General features: G+C 40.6%; 1 protein-coding gene across 3 annotated transcripts in view; it reads right to left on the bottom strand.

Moving 5' to 3' along the window:
• Positions 1-19,128, bottom strand: part of LOC106807482 (ATP-binding cassette sub-family A member 2-like) — a gene marked incomplete at its 5' end in the record, with an annotated part of 42,279 nt that overhangs the window by 8,107 nt on the left and 15,044 nt on the right. For 2 of the 3 annotated variants that reach the window (XR_001393677.1, XM_014809813.1), the window contains 18 exon segments: positions 2,704-2,836; positions 3,171-3,312; positions 6,516-6,663; positions 7,518-7,633; positions 7,914-8,088; positions 8,667-8,839; positions 9,073-9,178; positions 9,502-9,700; positions 10,076-10,246; positions 10,770-10,893; positions 11,852-12,013; positions 12,252-12,391; positions 13,810-13,983; positions 15,643-15,834; positions 16,285-16,398; positions 16,931-17,110; positions 17,422-17,618; positions 18,364-18,576. Coding sequence is in view for 2 of the 3 variants with exons in the window: in XM_014809813.1 (XP_014665299.1) it covers positions 2,704-2,836; positions 3,171-3,312; positions 6,516-6,663; positions 7,518-7,633; positions 7,914-8,088; positions 8,667-8,839; positions 9,073-9,178; positions 9,502-9,700; positions 10,076-10,246; positions 10,770-10,893; positions 11,852-12,013; positions 12,252-12,391; positions 13,810-13,983; positions 15,643-15,834; positions 16,285-16,398; positions 16,931-17,110; positions 17,422-17,618; positions 18,364-18,576 (2,859 nt within the window). 3 annotated transcript variants of the gene reach the window in all.

Here is a 19,128-nt window from a genome sequence, read left to right as displayed (position 1 = left end):
ACGTCTACTTAGCCGCGTATCCTTCTGCATAAACTCACTGGCAACCGAATCATGTGCGCCCTCCCGCCACCGCGTTCGCGCTCAGACATATATCTAGGATACTACTAATACAGATCTAAAATCTATGATAGCTAGGCTTTGCTATACCGGTAGTACAGTAATAAGATACAGCTGTGTAACTTTAATGACTTCGGCTATATTAACATGTTATCATGGATATCGCGTCGACGCGAGCATAGTGGTGGTGGTGGAGGGAGAGTGGAGGAGGGGGCGGGAGGGGGCTCTAATACGCAAAAGCAGTTTGCCGCGAGATGCCGTGCAAGTGTCATTAATAATTAAAGATGGCATCACCCTTCGTGCGTGATAACTCACTCCATTGAGTTGCTGAAATCCTACCGGCTAAAATCCACAGTATATTCAGGTAGGCGAAGAATTTCACTCAGCTTGTGAGTTAACACATCTGCATTGCAGGTTGCCAGGCAAATAATTATGATTAGAAATAGTGCACGCTAGACAAACTGCAGCCGGATATACTGCCGCGAAGCGCGAACAGCGCCACACTGGCGCCATTCTATGGACAACTCGCTGCCTATATTAGAATACTTCACGAGGCCATTCTGGTATAGGGTAAAGCCGTAGAATCGGTCAATTCAGCAGTTCTGGCCATTGCAGAAGTCTTTCGGCTTTGCACGTAGGCGAGAATAAATTCCAAATACTCGCTTTTTGTTGCTTTGTGGCTCGGCGCCTGCCTTTCGTGTACAAAAATATATTTTCGCCTTTTCGCTGATTTATGCCCTGACATTAATTTGGAAGTTATCCGCCACCCCATAGATGGCGCGAACGACCCATCTACGTAGCATTTTCAATTTTTTTTAAAAAAACGCTCCCGTCTGCATGACCTAGACTGCCGCGCGCGCGGTCAGCAGTCGACGCACGGCTAGCGTAACTCACTTTCAGTGTAGCCAACGATAGTTCGCTGAGTGAAGGTCGGTAGCCGTCTAGCCCTGCTCGTCACTGCCGCATGAACTTTGAGCGATAAGCTCCAATCTGATGTTCTGATGTTTGCCATCCCCACGTACTCACGTACTCACGTAGTGTAGCGCGTGGAACTGTCGAACTGTCGACCAGTCTACGTGCACATGGCGTTATAACCATGGAAAAGTTCTTGTGGCTGGGTTATTTCCGCAACTAAACACCAGATCGCAGCACTGAGCATCAGCAACATACAATGGAGTCTTGAGAAGAAGTTTTGAGGCGTATTCTTCAGTCAGACGATGATATTGTCGTCTTTCGTTGATTTCAGATCACAAGATGAACCTCACGATCGGGATGAGGCGTATTTGCAAACGCTATAGTGACTTAGACAGTGAATCTGAGGTGAGGCCCGGTGATGTTATTGTTAGTGCCATACTCAGTACTGTAGAGTGTAGTAATGACCGTGGCAATGTTATTCACGGCAGTAGTGAGCTAATAAAATACGGCACTTAATAACAATCCCTGACGCACTTCTTTACAGCAATATGTTACCATTAAAACGAGTGTAAAATTAAATTAATCCGAGTTGTAATCACAGAGAAATATACATTTATACATCGGCTACTATGTCAGAAATCGAAACGGAGAAATCATCGTTTTCCTATTTTTCACAGTGAGTGACCGCCTGTGTGCAAAATGGGTGAACGTATGTGAAATATCTACTGTTAGTACTTACTGCGACATATCCATGACTAACTGACACCACTAAATTGGTAAAATGTTCCATGCACCTTGAGAAGGTGGCACAGAGTACTACAGTACGGTACTACTGTAAGGTACGCACTACAGTAAGGTGTGTTGCGAGGTGTTAAAACTATTTTGGGCGTGGTATACTTGTTGGATCACTAGCATATGTACATGAATGTACATGAATATACATGTAATGACAGCTGTAGCAGGGTTGAAGCTGAATGATACTGGCTTAGTGAATATCGTGGTTGTATCATGTCTCTGACATCATCAAATCGCTCTGACAGTTCACATGTACCGTTATATGAAGAAATTAGCATGTACGAAGGTGGCACATAGTGTTAGCCATCGAATAAAATTGAAAATGAAAAATCGGTAAAAATTTGCCTAAAACCTTGAGAGTATCCTTAAGACAAGTAATAACTTAAAATAAATAATTGTGCTTCTTTATGTTCTTTCAAGTTTGGCGCCTAATTTGAACTGTTAGTGAACTGTATTAAAATTACGAAGTAAGATATTGGGTCTAAAATTTAATTTGATTAAATGTATTACACATTTAATAAATTTCTATGTTATTAATTAGGACAAGCCAACATTTTGCAGGAAAAGCAAAAATATCTTGTAGCTTGTCCGTCGGACAAGCAAAATCTTTCCCTTATTTCGAACACTGGGACTGCAACCCTTCTGTACACGTACACACAATGTAAACTGCCATCTGTGCAGGCATCGTCCCCATAGGTTTATAAGCTAATAGTATAACTTTCATTATAAGATGTATAAATTTTAGTTAAGTAAGTCTAACGACTACTAAGTCTACTTCACTTTCCTATCATTCGGGGATCAAAATGACACATATGTATATAATCATTTGTACCTCATTGTTAAATATACACATGTTTGCATATATGCTGGTGATCAGCTGAAGCACCAGATGTTTGAGGCACCGATTTATAATGGCAGCAGACATCAAATACTCACTTCGACTTGTAGCAAAACTTGTACTCAGCAAACAACGTGATGACTAGGAAGATGAGCCCCATCGTTGCCATGGCAACCATACTGCGAGGTACCAATTGCCAGGATAATGGCGAAACAATCTTGTCATACTGGTCTGTAAGATTTATTAGTTGGGAATTTATTAGAATTTGTATGCAGAAGACTTGCCGTTCAAACTCACAACGTTTTTGTAGAATGATCAAGTGTTCCTAAATGGAAACAACTTCGAAATGTCAAAGTTCAGTATGATTAGAAATGTTCAAAAACAGAGAATTATAGTGGGCATCACGATCAAATTGTTTTAAACTATTTAATGATAATTTACATGCATATATAAACATGTCAAGACAAGTAGCCCATGTATAATCAACAAATAAACAACTATAAATGCTAAGCATTGGCCGATACGATATACAAATAGTAAATATTTGTGTAATAGATAGGTGTACCTGTACGAGCAAAATACTGGTTGTAGTATTCATTAAAGGCAATGTCCATCAGAGTTCGCCCGAGTGCATAGTTGGGGAAAATCAGAAACACAGTCTTCAATGTCTCGTGGATTGTCTTGAAGTATTCATAATCAGACGTTCCCTGCAAAAGTATACACAGTGTTAACAATGAATTAAAATATGTAAAATAGGTTAATTTGTGATTTAGACAACTACCAAGTCAAGTAACAGTACACTATATAATTATGCTTGAAAATCTTGGTAGTAACGAATTAGAATGTGGCAAATGAATGAACTCATTACATGATACTAGGGTATCATATAATTTGTCATGATGATACACTTGTCCTTTGATGATACACTATTCAAACCACAAGTATACAAATTACCAAAACGCCCAAAATTTGCCTTGTTTTAATGTGAAACGTGCATTACGTTTATTGCCAGGCATTTGTGAAACAAATAATAAAATACGTGTTTCGTTTAAGAACATGGCAGCTAATTACTACCTACACGTCATAAACAGTGAGCACAATTTGGAATCAGAATGACTAAATGCTGTTACTTAGAAAATGGTAGGAGAACGCAGTGTTATGCGTATATTATGTGCGTGTGCAACTGCATGCAATTTGATATTCCAAACTTTTGATGGAATATTAAGAAAAGTGCAGGTGTACAATAAAGATTTAAAGGGATACATGACCCTAGGGTTCCTTGCTTATTTTCAGTTAAAATAGGTTTAAATTACACTATATAAAAAAATTCCACTGTTTATACTCATTAGAAATGTTTAAAAAAAAGGTTAGGTATAAATATTACTGCACTTTTGTGATTAGCCCTCGGTCTGTAATGTGTAAAATTAATCTGAAAAAGCGCAACTTTGTCAGGGTGGCAGCACAATCACAGTGGTGTCATGTCAGCGGCCATAAATAAAGATTTCGAAACTCACTGTGGTTTTATGACAAATGTGAATGCATGATTATAGAAATTTGTAGGTATATACTATTATTTATGCACTTACTATTATAACATACCCTAAAATCCTAGGGTGTTGTATCCCTTTAAATGACATGACTATCAAAACATTTGTAACATACTACCTGATCCATTAATAAGTTCCCAATGATGGGAAACTGGAAAACAATGAATCTTATAAGCACAGAGAGGGAACACACAAATAGCACATGCGCATGCATTTTATACTACTTTCATATGTCTGCTGAAATTGATAGAACTTATATTCTGAAGCGAGTCGCTTCAATATTCTACTGGTTTTTACTTTCCACCCTGTGCTAAATTTTAGCGAGGTTCGTGCTTGCCTGATATTTGACTGCACGAATCAAGGACTATGCAGCATTACTGACATGACGGTTTGGATACAGGCGGCCTAATGAAAAATCTTCTTGAATGCATTTACTACAAGATGGTACTGATTGGCTAGAGAATGCGGTGTAAAACGGCCGTATACATTAACGTCAGTGTGCAACGATACTGGTTCACTGTTAGCAGTGATGTTTTGCCTAATGTAACAATTAAGTTATTCACTTAAGAAATTAATATTAGCATGACAACTCTTAATTCCTCTTTAACTTTTTACCACGAATTTCTTTTTGCTTTTATTATTATATAGATTATTTAGCCTCTTGGTTTTTTTGCAAGCTTACAGTAAAAGTAAGCAGTGAAAAATAGTAAAATCTACTGAGAACTGAGATTTGGGGTCAGGACCCTCATACAATAGGGGCTGCATTGCCACGTGTAAACGTTCAGGGCATACTCAACAGGAAACGAGACAATGAATACAATTAAATACCTTAACTGCGAACCGTTTACTTTTGGTCATATAGTGTGACATATAGAGGGCCCATGACCTCGCAGTACTAAGGTGTCAATAGTTATCTAGTAATATTTTAGCTACGCAATGTGCAAACTTAAAAATCGGTGATTGCAAATAGTAAGATATGCTACGTATCCTGTAGCTCACTGCATGTCCCTCAGAACGCTTTATCATATTGTAACAACCAGCAGCTGATTGTTTGTACGTAAGCCACATCAAGATTTCGTTAGATTATTAGTAACTGTGACGTGCGACATCTTTTATATGCGGTAGTTTAGCCCATCGTTATAAACAGGCTGCACCAGAGACGCAGTGTACTGCTTGTGGTTGTTGCTTGTGGTGGTGTGCACACACGGTAATTTCCCAGTTCGCCTACTCCCATTTCGTCTACTCTCAGAATGGGTAATAGTGCCACTTCGTCATAGTATTTTATATAACAGGGTTAATTGTTACTCAACCGTAAAGATTGGAAACGTACTGCTTACGTTTGTGTTGAGTTACGTCATAGTATTGATATTACAACAAATACAAGGAGAAATTAGTGTGGATGCCACTCCGTATAATCTATGTATGCTAATCAAAACCATATATTACAATTATAAATGGTTATTTAGTGGACAAACTGATGGTAGACAAAATGCGAATGGGATGGATTTTTAGTGTCGACGAATTGGGAGTAGGCGAAATGGGTGTAGACCAATTGGGAGTTTTGCTATAGACGAAATGGGAATTCCACCATAGTCGAAATGGGAGTAGTCCAACCGGGCATAAACCGCACACACGCTTGGGTACATGTCTGCACGGTTCTTGTCTCTGTTTGCGAGGTTTTGTTTGTGCCTTCATTATGGTATATTAGAGTTTAACTGTCTTTGTTAAAGAAGTTTGCACTTCAAATCGTTTTACGCCTCTATCCATCAAGACAACCTTACGGCATGACTCTCAACATGCATCTATGCGTGCCACACACACACACACACACAGTCACTATAAATCCATGAGACAACAAGCAGAACATCTGTCAACACATCAACACTGGACATTAATAACAAAACAAGCAATGCCACGACACAACACGACATAGCTCAACACAACACCACATGACTCAACGAAGCACTCATGACATGACACATTATGGCACAACACAAGGCCATGCAGATACAACAACGTAACCAGCAGGGCAGCTCAATCAATGCTAGGGAATATTGTTTACATCGTTAAGGTTACATCTTTTAATTATAATCCCAATAAGCATGACAATATATTCAGTAGTAATACAACGTGTAGATATGATAGAGTGCTCAGCGGCACTACATCCATATACAGCGGCATAACATACGGTTATGTAATCATAGCATGATGTATGGGCCTTGATCCACTGGCTACTCTCTTCCGACACTAATCTCTGTGACATCAAAATTTTACTTTACAAAATCTTGTAGTAGACATGATAGAGTAACTAGTATATAGAGCACGACAACCCCATGCTATCACAGGCTCACACAAGCACTCACATTGCCAAAGGTGAACATCTCCAGAATGAAGCTAGTGAGGATGCAGGTGATGCCAACAAAGAGGTTGCCTACGATGAGACAGATGTAGGCCATGCTCGGCTCCGTGAAGAAGAACGACGCCGGATACATGATGGGAGTGATTGCACACCTGCAAAAACAAAAACTACATGTTAATTTTTTTAGTAAACCAAATGAATTTGCTTAGAACTACATTTTTTGTTAGTTAAAATTGGTTATTACATTATCTAAAAATTATGTGCATAACTGTCGAATTTAGAATTCACTTCAATTATTGCACAGTCGTAAGTCAAAATGTGTTTAAATGTCACAGTGACCTTTTGACGCCTTAGTGACCTTGTGCACATCTGATAAATGCGTTCTTAGTAATCTCTAATAACTGTTCACATAACATTTGTTGCTGCCTCTATAGAAATTACTGATGTATTTCCAAGAAGCAGACACACAGAGCACGACTGATTACGGTGTGTTAATATAAGCATTGGAAATGTAGGTGCAATGAGGTCCTGGAACATTTTGTTGCCACATCACAGTAATTGCTACATCTATCTATATGAGATAACCACATACATCTGGGATACTATTGCTATGTGCAAGACCGGTCTCTGCATTTCTCGAGTGCCCACCAAGTTGTTGACAACGTGGCAATTCGTTACTAGGCAGTGTTTTTAGTATGCCACTATCCCAACGCCCATTGGCTAGAGCTAGCCATCAATCACGCAAGACAGTTAGGTCAATTGTTACTATATTTCCGAGATTAACGATTGAAAATCGATTATGGTGATATGAAAATATGCTATGAAGTCCAAACTTATGGAACACAGACAGACAAACAGACATGCACACGCGTGCAGGCCATATTTTTGTATGTAGTGAACTGCAAGATATATAAAAGTTGTGCCACGTCTTATTACTAAACTATAAAAGACTTAGTGTGGCTCACTACATCATTGATCATGAGCGCCAACTACATCCAGTACTTACCCATACATGAGAAAGAGAGCGACAACAGCTGGAAAGTTCATTTCGGACGCATACGCTGGAACGTTGAACAACCGGAAAATGCTGATGCAAATGATGCTGGGGATGAGTGAATTGCACTAAAAACAAATAGCATATACTGTCATGAGCAATGTTCAACGAGTTACGTTGCTATAGAAGTAAAACATGTGGATGCGTGCTCGCGCATGCACACACACGTGCAAGTGTGTATGCATGCACATACCCACTCGCACACATGCACGTACACACGCACGCACGCAGGCACGCACCATACTGACCTGAAGCCTATGTGACCAATATAATCACTGACACAGATTAGCATAAATAATCCAAGCCGCGTGGCTTTCACATGAAATGACCCTATGTAGTTGTAGCTACCATGTCCCAGAGGAAGTTGGCAAGCCAGTAGGTGATCGGAGAGACTCCGCACATCATGTGTAGGTGCTTGGCCTTCATGCTGCGCTCGTAAACGAGGAACAGCACGAAGCTGGCCGGAACGAACGACATCGCTATCACCACGAAGATCGCGATCAGCACGTCAGTTCCCTGCAGCCTGCAAGTACACACGTCCATTACATATGCAGTGCAAGAAGATAGTGCAGAAGCGATAGTTTGGTGTAATACCGGACACGTGCGCTGTTGTCTACAAGCAGCATGCAGCTATTTCACTGATCTATATATAACAATTCGATAGTACATTTTGCGGATTGTGTAATGTCACTAGGCCACTGTATTGGTAAGCTCAAGAGTCTGCTTCCTAGCAGGAATTGACAACATAGAGGTTGGTTTTGGTTTACTAATATAGCTTCCATAAGTGGCATTATTTGTTATCAGTGATAGTACGATCTTATATCCTGTTAACATATATTTAGATCAGTGAACTACTGTCAGTATAATGTACACAACTTATACTAGATGCATAAGTTTAAGCTAGGCTCTTATCTATTTTTTTATTGTTAGTCTAATTTAGGATGGCTGTTTTGTAACTGTGATTTAAATTCAGTGACTATAGTTACAGTTAGTTATACAGCATTTCCGTGTACTTCCGAAACACAACATAAACAATTAAGATGCCTGCCACTATTGGTGGAGGCAAGTGTCGTGAACCCCACTTTAAATATATAAACTTACAGGTAATCAAACGATAGAAGATCATTAGTTCCTGCCATGGGGTGATTTATCACTGTGATTCCATAAGCTGCTGGGTTGCCTTTGCTTGCAGGCAGGTTAGCCCTCAATATCGCATTATTCAGAGTATTAAGGTATGTTGGTATCGAGTGATATCCCTGATGGTTGTACCATGCCTGAAATATGTTTTACATTATTAGCGAGTGTATTTTTACAGGCGACCTAATTATAAAAAATACACTTTCAATCTTGTGATTGTTGAGTTTGCCTTCGATTTTGAAATTACAAATTATGTCAGCAAAGATATCAAATCGAATATTATATAGGACATATCGAATATTATATTAGGACATATTTGCAAATTGTTCCCAATTTATGCCATGCAGCCTTCATTATTATATAGCATTACCTTTGCAACATTTCGTACGGCAATCTTGCGGAACAAAGGCTTCGCATTTTGGCCAAACCACTCTGGCACATAGTCTACCACATTACCAAACGATAAGCCACCGTACCTGTGAATATACATCAACAAGCATTAATTACAGCCAAACATGTGTTAGTGGATACCACTACAGAAGGACAACTATCTACATAGGACACTTTTAGCATTTACCCCAAGTGGCCACTACAAAGACAGCAATGTTTGCCAATAAAGGGATGATAGAAAACCATATCAGACAACTTATGTAACAACAGGTTCTCTAACACATAACAAAATGCACACGAATTATGACTTTCCCAAACAAGAAAGAGAAAAAGAAGACTTCACCATATAATTTTAGCCTAACAGCGCTTTTAAAAGAGATAAAAGATTTTAGTGCCGAGTTAAGCTTACCTTCGTAGTCTGAACTTGTCGGTAGTGTACAGGAAGTATTCGGATGAGTTCTGACCAGTGATGTCGATCAACATGTCACCTGTGATGGCCTGCTTCTGCGGTGGGTCAGTGTAGCCGCCCGGCGGACAGATGAAGCCAGTCTTATCAGGAGCACAGTAACACAGGGGGTACATCCTAGGATGATCGCTTCTCTCTGTCGCTAGACCAGATGCAAGAAAGGACGCATAAATAATAGCTCCACAGTCACCAGATATATAAATTTAGTTAATTAGGTTAGTTACATGGTTTTAATAGTGCCAGATAATGTTTCAATCACGTTAAGGTACACTTTACATTACTTGCCTTTTTAATATGTTTTCCTAATACCCACTAGTTGGAGTTTTACTTTATTATTATAAACATCTAGAGAATAATAATAATAATAACTATTATTATTATTATTATGATAATGATGATGATGATGATGATGATTATTATTATTAGCATCATCATCATCATCATCATCATCATTAAATATGACTGAATAAAAACATAGTAAACATAAGCGAATTAAAAAAAAGTAACTGGTTGATACCAGGTGGCAGTGTTGTGTAGTTGACGTCAGAGCTTTGCTGTAATGGTGCTGCAGTCGGTGGTGGCGGTACGAAATTTTCTAGAGGCACACCTTTCACAAACACACTCATGCATGATGCTGTAAAATACTCTGCTAGTAGATAGAAGTTGTTTGCCGACATGTTGTGAAAATCTGAAAATTGCAAAGGAGACCATCACCAATACAGAATACACAATATATGACACGTAAATGTCAATCTAATTACAATATCTAATAACAAAATCTAATTGTAGATTCATGTACATGTACAGGTATGCACCACGCCTGCATTCGCACACGTGTGCACGTATCCAGGCAAGCATGTACCAACGTATACATGCACCCACACACAGACACACGCAAACATGCACACACGCACGCACGCACGCACGCACGCACGCAACGCACACACACACACACACACACTGGCAAGCACGTGCACAATAAATGCACACACGGTACGCACACCTGCACGCACACACACAACACACACACACAAACACACACAACACACACACCACCACACACCCACGCACACACACACACACAACCCATATCTTGTTGCAGTGAGAACAGTAACTCAACCAGTATCACTTCCATCATCATTCCAAGAACATATAATATATGCGTGTGTGCATGCCTTCATGCATGCATTCGTGCATGCTTTTGCTCCTACCTGTGTTGTTGAAGGGATCCTTTAGCACACACGTGGCACCCACGCCTGATGGTAGATAGAGTGTGGCGACTAGCTGCTGTGGGTTAGCATCCTGAGACCATTGTGGCCAACATTCAGGTGGCTCCTGCAATGGAACACAATTATTGGCTTATTCACTCGACATGAATGACAAGTAGCTCTAGCCAATCTGCATTATGGTAGAAGCATTTAAAAAATGCGGCATGGTAACAAATTAAAGTAAAGACACTAACTTGAGATGTACATAAGGAAAACATCTGTACTAACTGGTCTAGGTTGACTACCTAGCAACCACAAGAGAGGTGTGGTAATTTTACTCAAATACATAAATTACACTATTGGTAAACATTAGTAATCACGAATAATAAATATAAATATAATAATAATATAAATATATCCAAGTTATGAATTTACCTATTAATACACCTATATTTCCACAATCTTCATCTAGATCATGAATATAAAATTGTTACAAATTTACAAATATAGCCATGAACGAACAGAAATGCTACTCTTTCCAAATAATAGATTGCAGTAAATACATATACCCCATGCAGTGTTTCCTCTGCATTGACACAAGCGAGGCGGGCCGCCTCGCTCAAATTCTCAGCCGCCACACAGAAATTTGTCTAAAACACAGCCTCGCTGATGAAAACCACTGTTCTTCCATCAATAAACTACACTTTATTGAACTAAAATGCAATAGTCTCATACAATGTGTTCAGAATAGCTTAGAATGCACCAAATTGCACAATTTTTCCAAAATTTTTATGAGGGCATGCCCCCGGACCCACCTAGCTGGGCGAGCACATGAGGTGCTCGCTTTGTTAGGACCTCAAAACGTGGAAACGCACCAAAAAAAATTTACCGCCTCACTAACCTTTTCGGCCAAGGGAAACACTGCTATATGTATATGCCGATATCTATAATTGCTACTTTTACTAAATAATGCATGCGATAAATAAATATAAACCATTTATATACCTACGTGGAACTCCTACTTCAGCTAAATAATATATTGCAGAAAACAAATAGCATGTATGCATATCTGCCCTGACACCTACTTGCATCTCATCAGTAAATGGTATAGCATTGCCATGGGGCTGCGTGACATTGAAGTACTGGTCAGGAGGGCTGAGCACCATCATTGGCAAATCCTCACCCATGCCAGGTGCTGTCAGAGCCACGGTCATAGCAATGCAGACAAAGAATGCCGGCAGTAACACCTATGAGACAGCAGGGATGTGATTGCCACCATCTGGAGAAAATGCATTCTATAGGACACCGATTAAAACGTGTGTATTCACTCATTCATGCACCCTCGTAACATGGGGCTCTGTTACTTAACTAAAGCAATCATTACATAACATTACTGAATATTATCAAAGTAGTTTACAACAACAGGCAATTCTGTCATGCAGGGACCACAGCATTGCAACACGAGACAGCAGCGTTGCAGCATACCTGTGTGCACACGCCCTTCCAGTTTCGGCGAGTGTAGTGCATGCGCTTGACTAGAATGGTCCAGAAGTGTCGCGCGTGGCGCCAGTTCCTTGTCATTGGATAACGCCCTCTCTCCAGACGGTCAGTGTTGACCAGTCCAGCTAAAATAGACACAGCCAACCCTATATATACACACCTTTACTATACAAACCAATCCCCATCACTCCATGGCATGTCTATTTCATCCAAAATGCCACGCAATAAATGCAATAGCAGTGATATTAGCACTGCTGCGTAGTAGCAGGATGAATATATATATACATAAGTGTGAGCACAGATATGTTCACCATGTTATACATGCCGTGTTCTTGAGCATTATAACAATGATGCTAACGACTGCTTTGCACTTGTATTGAGGTTAACACAATTACCTACAACGTAAACCACTGTCACCATATATCCAGAGAAGCACCACAATCTACTGCTAGTGACCTCTCTTGTACGTGACAAGAACTAAACGGGTTTTGCATCATCTTACACACCATAGCAATATAGGCACTTATTACTATCAATAACATCGCTATAGTGACCTTCACGCCAATGAGGGTGATCACAGACCCTTGGCAATAGCATTAACTTGAGAAAATATTAACTACAGTAGAAGTACGAAAATCCAGACTGCTCCGGGATTGGGTCGGTTCGGACTTTTGGCTTTTCCGGATTCTCGAGCAGTACTTTTAAAATTCAAATTTAAGGAGGAATAAAGAAGAGATGAACAGGTAAATTTTGATAGTTTATTCATTAGCAAATACAGCATGCTTCATTTATTAAAACGAGCAGTTTTAAAGAAAAATAAAGTCAACACTTGACAAAAATGCAAACATGAAAATATTTAGCATTTACAAGCACAACGTGTTGATGGTGTGAATTAGATCAATTGTGTTGATCAAATTAATACAAGCCAAACAGCACCCATGCATGCACGCACACACACAAAAGGCCGCAAAATTTAAAAAGTTTGAAGTTTAGAAAAGTCTGGGTTATCGGGTGGGCCGGATTTCTGGCATCCAGATTTTTTTACTTCTACTGTGTGCTGTTTTTTTGGGGATTAACATACAAGGTACATAGTTAATTATAAACGGTGTTATAAATACCAACTTCTATCACATAGTTAGCAGTTAGCTAAAAAGTTCCTCTGAGGAAAAGTATAGTTTTTGTTCTTTTTTTCATGAATTTCATTATTGTCAAGTGCATTCTTGCAGTTTACCCACTTCTCCTGGCTACAGGTTAAACCGTGAGCATGTGTACCGATGATTATATAACAGAATGCCATGATATTGAAACTACAGTCAAGCCTATGTATGTAGTCACCTCTTTGGAACAGTTTCCTGTACATAAAGGAAACTTTTGCCATTTCCAGTGAATGACAGTTACACAGTAAAAGCACCATACAGAATAGACACCTGTTTGTAAATTGCACTTTGCACTTTGTAATTTCATTGCGGGACTCTTATAAACAGGTGTGTCTGTCAGTATAGTTCTAGAAGTATGTTCGAGAATGAACATAGGTGCACGATACCTGTCGAGTAGTCAGTATTGCTGTTGCTGTCACTACTGTTATTCACGAATGAGTGCGAGCCAATCAAGGGCTGTGGTACATTGTTTTCTGCTAGGCTGCCTAGCTCTAGATCATGTGGGCCGCCGACAGTGTGAGCTGGCGAGGCATTGTCATGTCTACCAGCAATCTCGCCATCTAGAAAAGGATGTAAAAGGAAAGAGCATTGTCAGAGAATCTTAGCCATTACATATATTTATAGTTTGCGTGAAGCTCTCATACATTACCAAGGGCAAAGTCACACTAATAGAAGACATATAAGACGTATACTATGTATAATAATAACAGGTAGCAGGAGTGACATGATATCGATAGTTACATTATGTCACTCATGTTATTAGTTTGTACATATATATATATATATACTAGCGAGATACCCAGCGTTGCCCGGGGAAATCAGTGGCATTACTCAGTTGGTGACCGCTTAATTAGTTGAAAGGAAAATACCCAAAAAAATCTAACTATCTATCTATCCATGCATCCATGCATCCATCCCATCCCATCCCATCGCACCGCATCCCATCCCATCCCATCCCATCCCATCCCATCTCATCGCATCCCATGTCATCTCATGACATGCCATGCCATCCCATGCCATCCCATCCCATCCCATCCCATCCCATCCCATCGCATCGCATCCCATCCCATCCCATCCCAACCCATCCGAAACAGTACAAAATAATAAGAAATCAAAAGATAAGACATTAAAAATTAAAATTAAAAAGTCAAAAAGTAAAAATAATACATACTAAAGAGGTAGGTAAAGGGGAAAAAAGGAAAAAAGGGGGAAATAAGTTCCCCAGCTCGGACTCAAAGAAGGTAGGAGACGGATCATGTTTTAGCAATTACGCCACTGCGCCGTTAAGGGTATACACCATGGATTCACACGTACGCGATGTTAATCTGTACGCACCGCCATCTATTGATGAATAGAATTTTTATCACTTTTTAACTTTTTTAACTTTTTGTTTCAGCCAGAACCACCTCCCAGACGTGCTGATTCTGAAAATATCTTTAGTTTTCCTCTAGTTATGCGAGTATGGACTAATTCGGCTGAACAACTTTATATATACTAGCCGACTAATACCCGTACATCGACCAAATCGTGCCTTAAAATATAAACCTCATGTAAGTGACACAGTTGAAGTTAAATATTGTGGCGGGAATGACACGCGAAATAATTCCCACAGACGTAATGAATGAATTTTGACTTTTACAATTTTTTTTTTACTTTTTAACTTTTTTGAAATTTTTGTCTCAGCCAGAACCATCTCCCAGACGTGGTGATTCTGAATATATCCTCAGTTAGCACGATTGAGTGACAAATCACGGAGAAAAGCGAGGTCAAACAAACACACACACACACTGACACACAAGATTAGCCAAATTATAGTATAGATAGATTATATAGGAATGATCTATCAATTTCTAATAACAGTTATCTGTCACTGCCTATATGATGCGTCTATGAGTGTTGGCGTAGATACTGTGTGCTATGCCCTCTCACTTGTAACCTTCACCGCTGCCTGGCTAGCACCACTGTTTCACAGCACCGCAAACAGAAATACGAGTGTGTACGTCGTTCCTGCCAGTAGAATTTGCCTCTTCACAGCAAGTGCTATGCAGTGCCTCCACGTTGGCAACAGATGTAAACTGCGTAACGAGAGGCCCCAGGCTAGACTGCAGGGATCTCGGAGCAGGTTTGACTCCCAGACGTGCGGCATGCATAGCCCACCGGCGTGTGGATTGCGTCGAACATGTCTCTCATGCCTAATCTGTGTGCCTAATGATGGCTACCTTCATTGTTGATGCCAGCAGCCTGAGCTATGTTGAGGAAGACCTCTTCCAGTGTGGAGTCCTTCAGGCCATAGCTGGAGATGTGGAGTTGATCAAGGCTGCGCTCCAGTGCCCTGAACAGAGACACAAAGCCTCCACTCCTTATCTCATCCGTAGGAAGGATGTAGTGCAGCTCGTGGTTGCTCTCAGATTCTATATAACATCACATCAGAAGAAACGATATCTATCACATAAAGAGGTTATGTAGAAATATCATATAAGCAATGATAAACGAGATATCATAGCATTACTGCCAACCAGTGCTGCTTGACGTTGAATTCACTGTGATGAATTTTTCCTCTATTTCCTGCAACTGCAATTGTGAATGTCTTTTTTTTTTAAATAAAAAACGGCATCTATGAAACAAATTTATTTGAGATCTACGTCTGTTGTTGACGGAAAAATGAATGGATGCATTGAAAGATGCTGATATCACAAGATATGCATATGACCAAAATTATGTGACCGCCTTTTACTTCACATTTACTAGAGTACCGTTAATATATATTTATTTATATATGACAGATGCGAATAGAATACTGGTGTTAAATCACTAGTTCTCAGTATTTGAGTGGATGCAAGCACACGACTGTAGCTCGTTACCTAGGTATGCCGTCTCAACGTGGCTGGTGATGAAGTCGGTGACCTGGCTTTGCTCGCACAGGGTACTGAATGGTTGCATGGAACCTCGTGATGAGTTGAGAATGCATGGATCATCTATAACACACGTTTTGGTCACATATCAACATGATCTGTGTCTACTATGATCAAAATCCTCTGTACAATCAGAACAATGTTAGGGCTGTTGTTCATCAACCATCACCAACAGTTACCAGCATCATAAGTCTTGCATGGTATATCTTTTACATAAAACCTCATGCCCTAAATAATACGTGACATCCTAGACTCATGATATCATAATTATTTCTGACTACACAAAAAGCGGACATCACCCGCGAATACAGTACGAACAGAAAACAAGGGCAACTGCTGCACACGACAGACCTCAGACCTCAGACCACTGCCACCACGAGGTAATGTGATGGTTGATTATACAGTCACCTATATGCTAGTCGTCACCTCTATAGAACAGACACCTGCTTAAAAGGGACACTTTTAGCCTTTGGTTGATAGGTGCACAGTGAGCCATCTCTACAGAATGGTCCCCTGTCTATAAAGACAACATTTGGCTTTCCCTTGGGTGAGCCATATATATGTGTTTGACTGGTGCATAATGTTATGCTCTCACCACTGTCACTGCTACTGTCAGGCATCTTCACTACTGTAAGGTGGTAGCCCTCTCCCAGCACAGACTTGAGGAACAGTGAAGAGCCGCAGCACTTCAGCTGACCATTAGATATGATGGCAATGCGGTCTCCTAGTATGTCTGCCTCATCCATGTGATGCGTCGACAGCAGGACTGTGCGCCCTTAACATCATCACAGTTGCAGTTAGTTACAATTCGAACAAGAGTAAACTACGTGATACGGCAACATAAACCATGTTTCTGATTGGGAGGGTCATTATTTGGATTAGGGTTGGGACTAGCATTGGGTTTGGGGTTAGGGGTTAGAGTTAGTGTTTGGGCTTGGGTTAGGATTTGGGTAAGGGCTAGGGTTAGTATTAGGTTTATGGTTAGGGGTTACGGTTTGAGTTTGAGTTAGAGTTAGGGTTTGGATAATTAGGGCTAGCATTACGCTGATGATGTGTCACCACATGAGGAGACTGCATGCACCTCACCTTTCTTGTACTTGATCAGCAGATCCCAGATGGCACGACGAGCGAACGGGTCGACGCCAGCTGTTGGCTCATCCAGTATGATCGTCTTCGCTCCGCCAACAAACGCGATCGCGACCGACAGCTTTCGCTTCATGCCGCCGGACAGATAGTCGACGCAGCTGTTGCGCTTGTTAGGTAGTCCTACGTCCTCTATCAACCTGTTACATGTGCACACATGTATGTATGAGTGGTTAGCATAGGAGGGCATGTTGGTTCTCTATTCCATCTTAACCTGTGATATATGCTACGAAATGTCTTACAAGGGACATGAATTTACACCTGACGCAGTGGCCTGCTTTACTTGCAGCCAGTTAGAAATTATTTACTAGCAGGGTTATAGGAAAGGTATTTCGAATCAAAAGTGGGTCCCCCAAAGGCTACCCATAAATGCTGAGTGTCGTTCATTAATATATTTCTCACGGAAATACCCGAACATTTTCAAAGTGAGCTTAGGCGCAAGAGACTCGATTCCTACACGCCCGTAAACGCCTCAATGAGCCTTGCTTACAATGCAATATCTCTGCCTTGAAGTGTCGTAAAGACAAGTAGTTAGTCTTGTTTTAGAGAGGAAAGAATGCTACTTAATGCAATACTATCAAGTTATTCCGGTCAATCATTTCAAATAGAATAATTTGGCCATAAACAGCACTCCTCTGCGTTTTCTTGTTATACACTATGTATTATTAGCTCTTGATGTAATATCATGTTGATACTACTCCCAAAATGTAATAAGCAATAGCAACTATTTCCTCCTATTACCACTGATTATTTACTACTTATAATATTCCTACAGAATTTCTATAATCTCTTTTATACCTCACTGCATAATTTTCCCATCTGGGTATATATGACTGCCGTTTTAGCCATAGAGAATACTGCTGAACGGTTTATTATACTGCTCACTGGTCAATTTCCTCCTTGATGTTCTTGTGGGTTCCTCCCTTTAGCATGGCATAGAACCACAGGTGTTCCTCTACAGTGAGTTTGTGGAACAGCACGTTGTGCTGAGGACACATGCCCAGTGACTGCCGAATCTCATCCATCTCTGCACGGATATCGTGGCCGTAGATGGTCGCTGTGCCAGATGTTGGTGGAAAGAGACCTGTCAGGATGGACCTGGAACCGAAACAGATCTCTGTGTCAGGATATAGACTCAAGTCGCTCCTATCACGCTGCATGGCAGTGCTCGAAATAAGCGTTGTCCGGTTGTCCGAGACAACCACAATTTGCGCCGGACAACCTAACCAGTCTGAGACATTGTCCGGTGGACAACCAAGAAAAATGTGACGAAAAACGCACTTTATTTATGTTTTTCTCAGGGGTTCTCCAAGATCACTTATAGCCTGGCGGCCCGCCATTAATCTATGGTGTGGGAAAGCGACGCATACCAGCTGCTATTTCCAACACTGGTATATGTTAGGTTTTTAGCTCATCTGACATAGTCAGATGCAGCTTGTAGAATCGCATGATCGTCCGTGCGTCCGTCCGAGCGTCCGTGCGTGCGTCCGTCCGAGCGTCCGTCCGTGCGTCCGTCAACAGTTGGGCACAAATCTTAACCGCTCGACGTACGGTCACGATATTCGGGACGTGGGGGGGTAATCCGAAAAAGGGGTCGGGATGTCGAAGCTGGGGGTCAAAGGTCAAAGGTCAAGAGGTGTAAAAGAAGGG

Source organism: Priapulus caudatus, unplaced genomic scaffold (genome assembly GCF_000485595.1).
Source record: "Priapulus caudatus unplaced genomic scaffold, Priapulus_caudatus-5.0.1 Scaffold218, whole genome shotgun sequence".
Lineage (NCBI taxonomy): Eukaryota > Metazoa > Priapulida > Priapulimorpha > Priapulimorphida > Priapulidae > Priapulus > Priapulus caudatus.
Note: the sequence above shows the minus strand (reverse complement) of the source record. Positions and strands in the feature narration are given on the sequence as shown.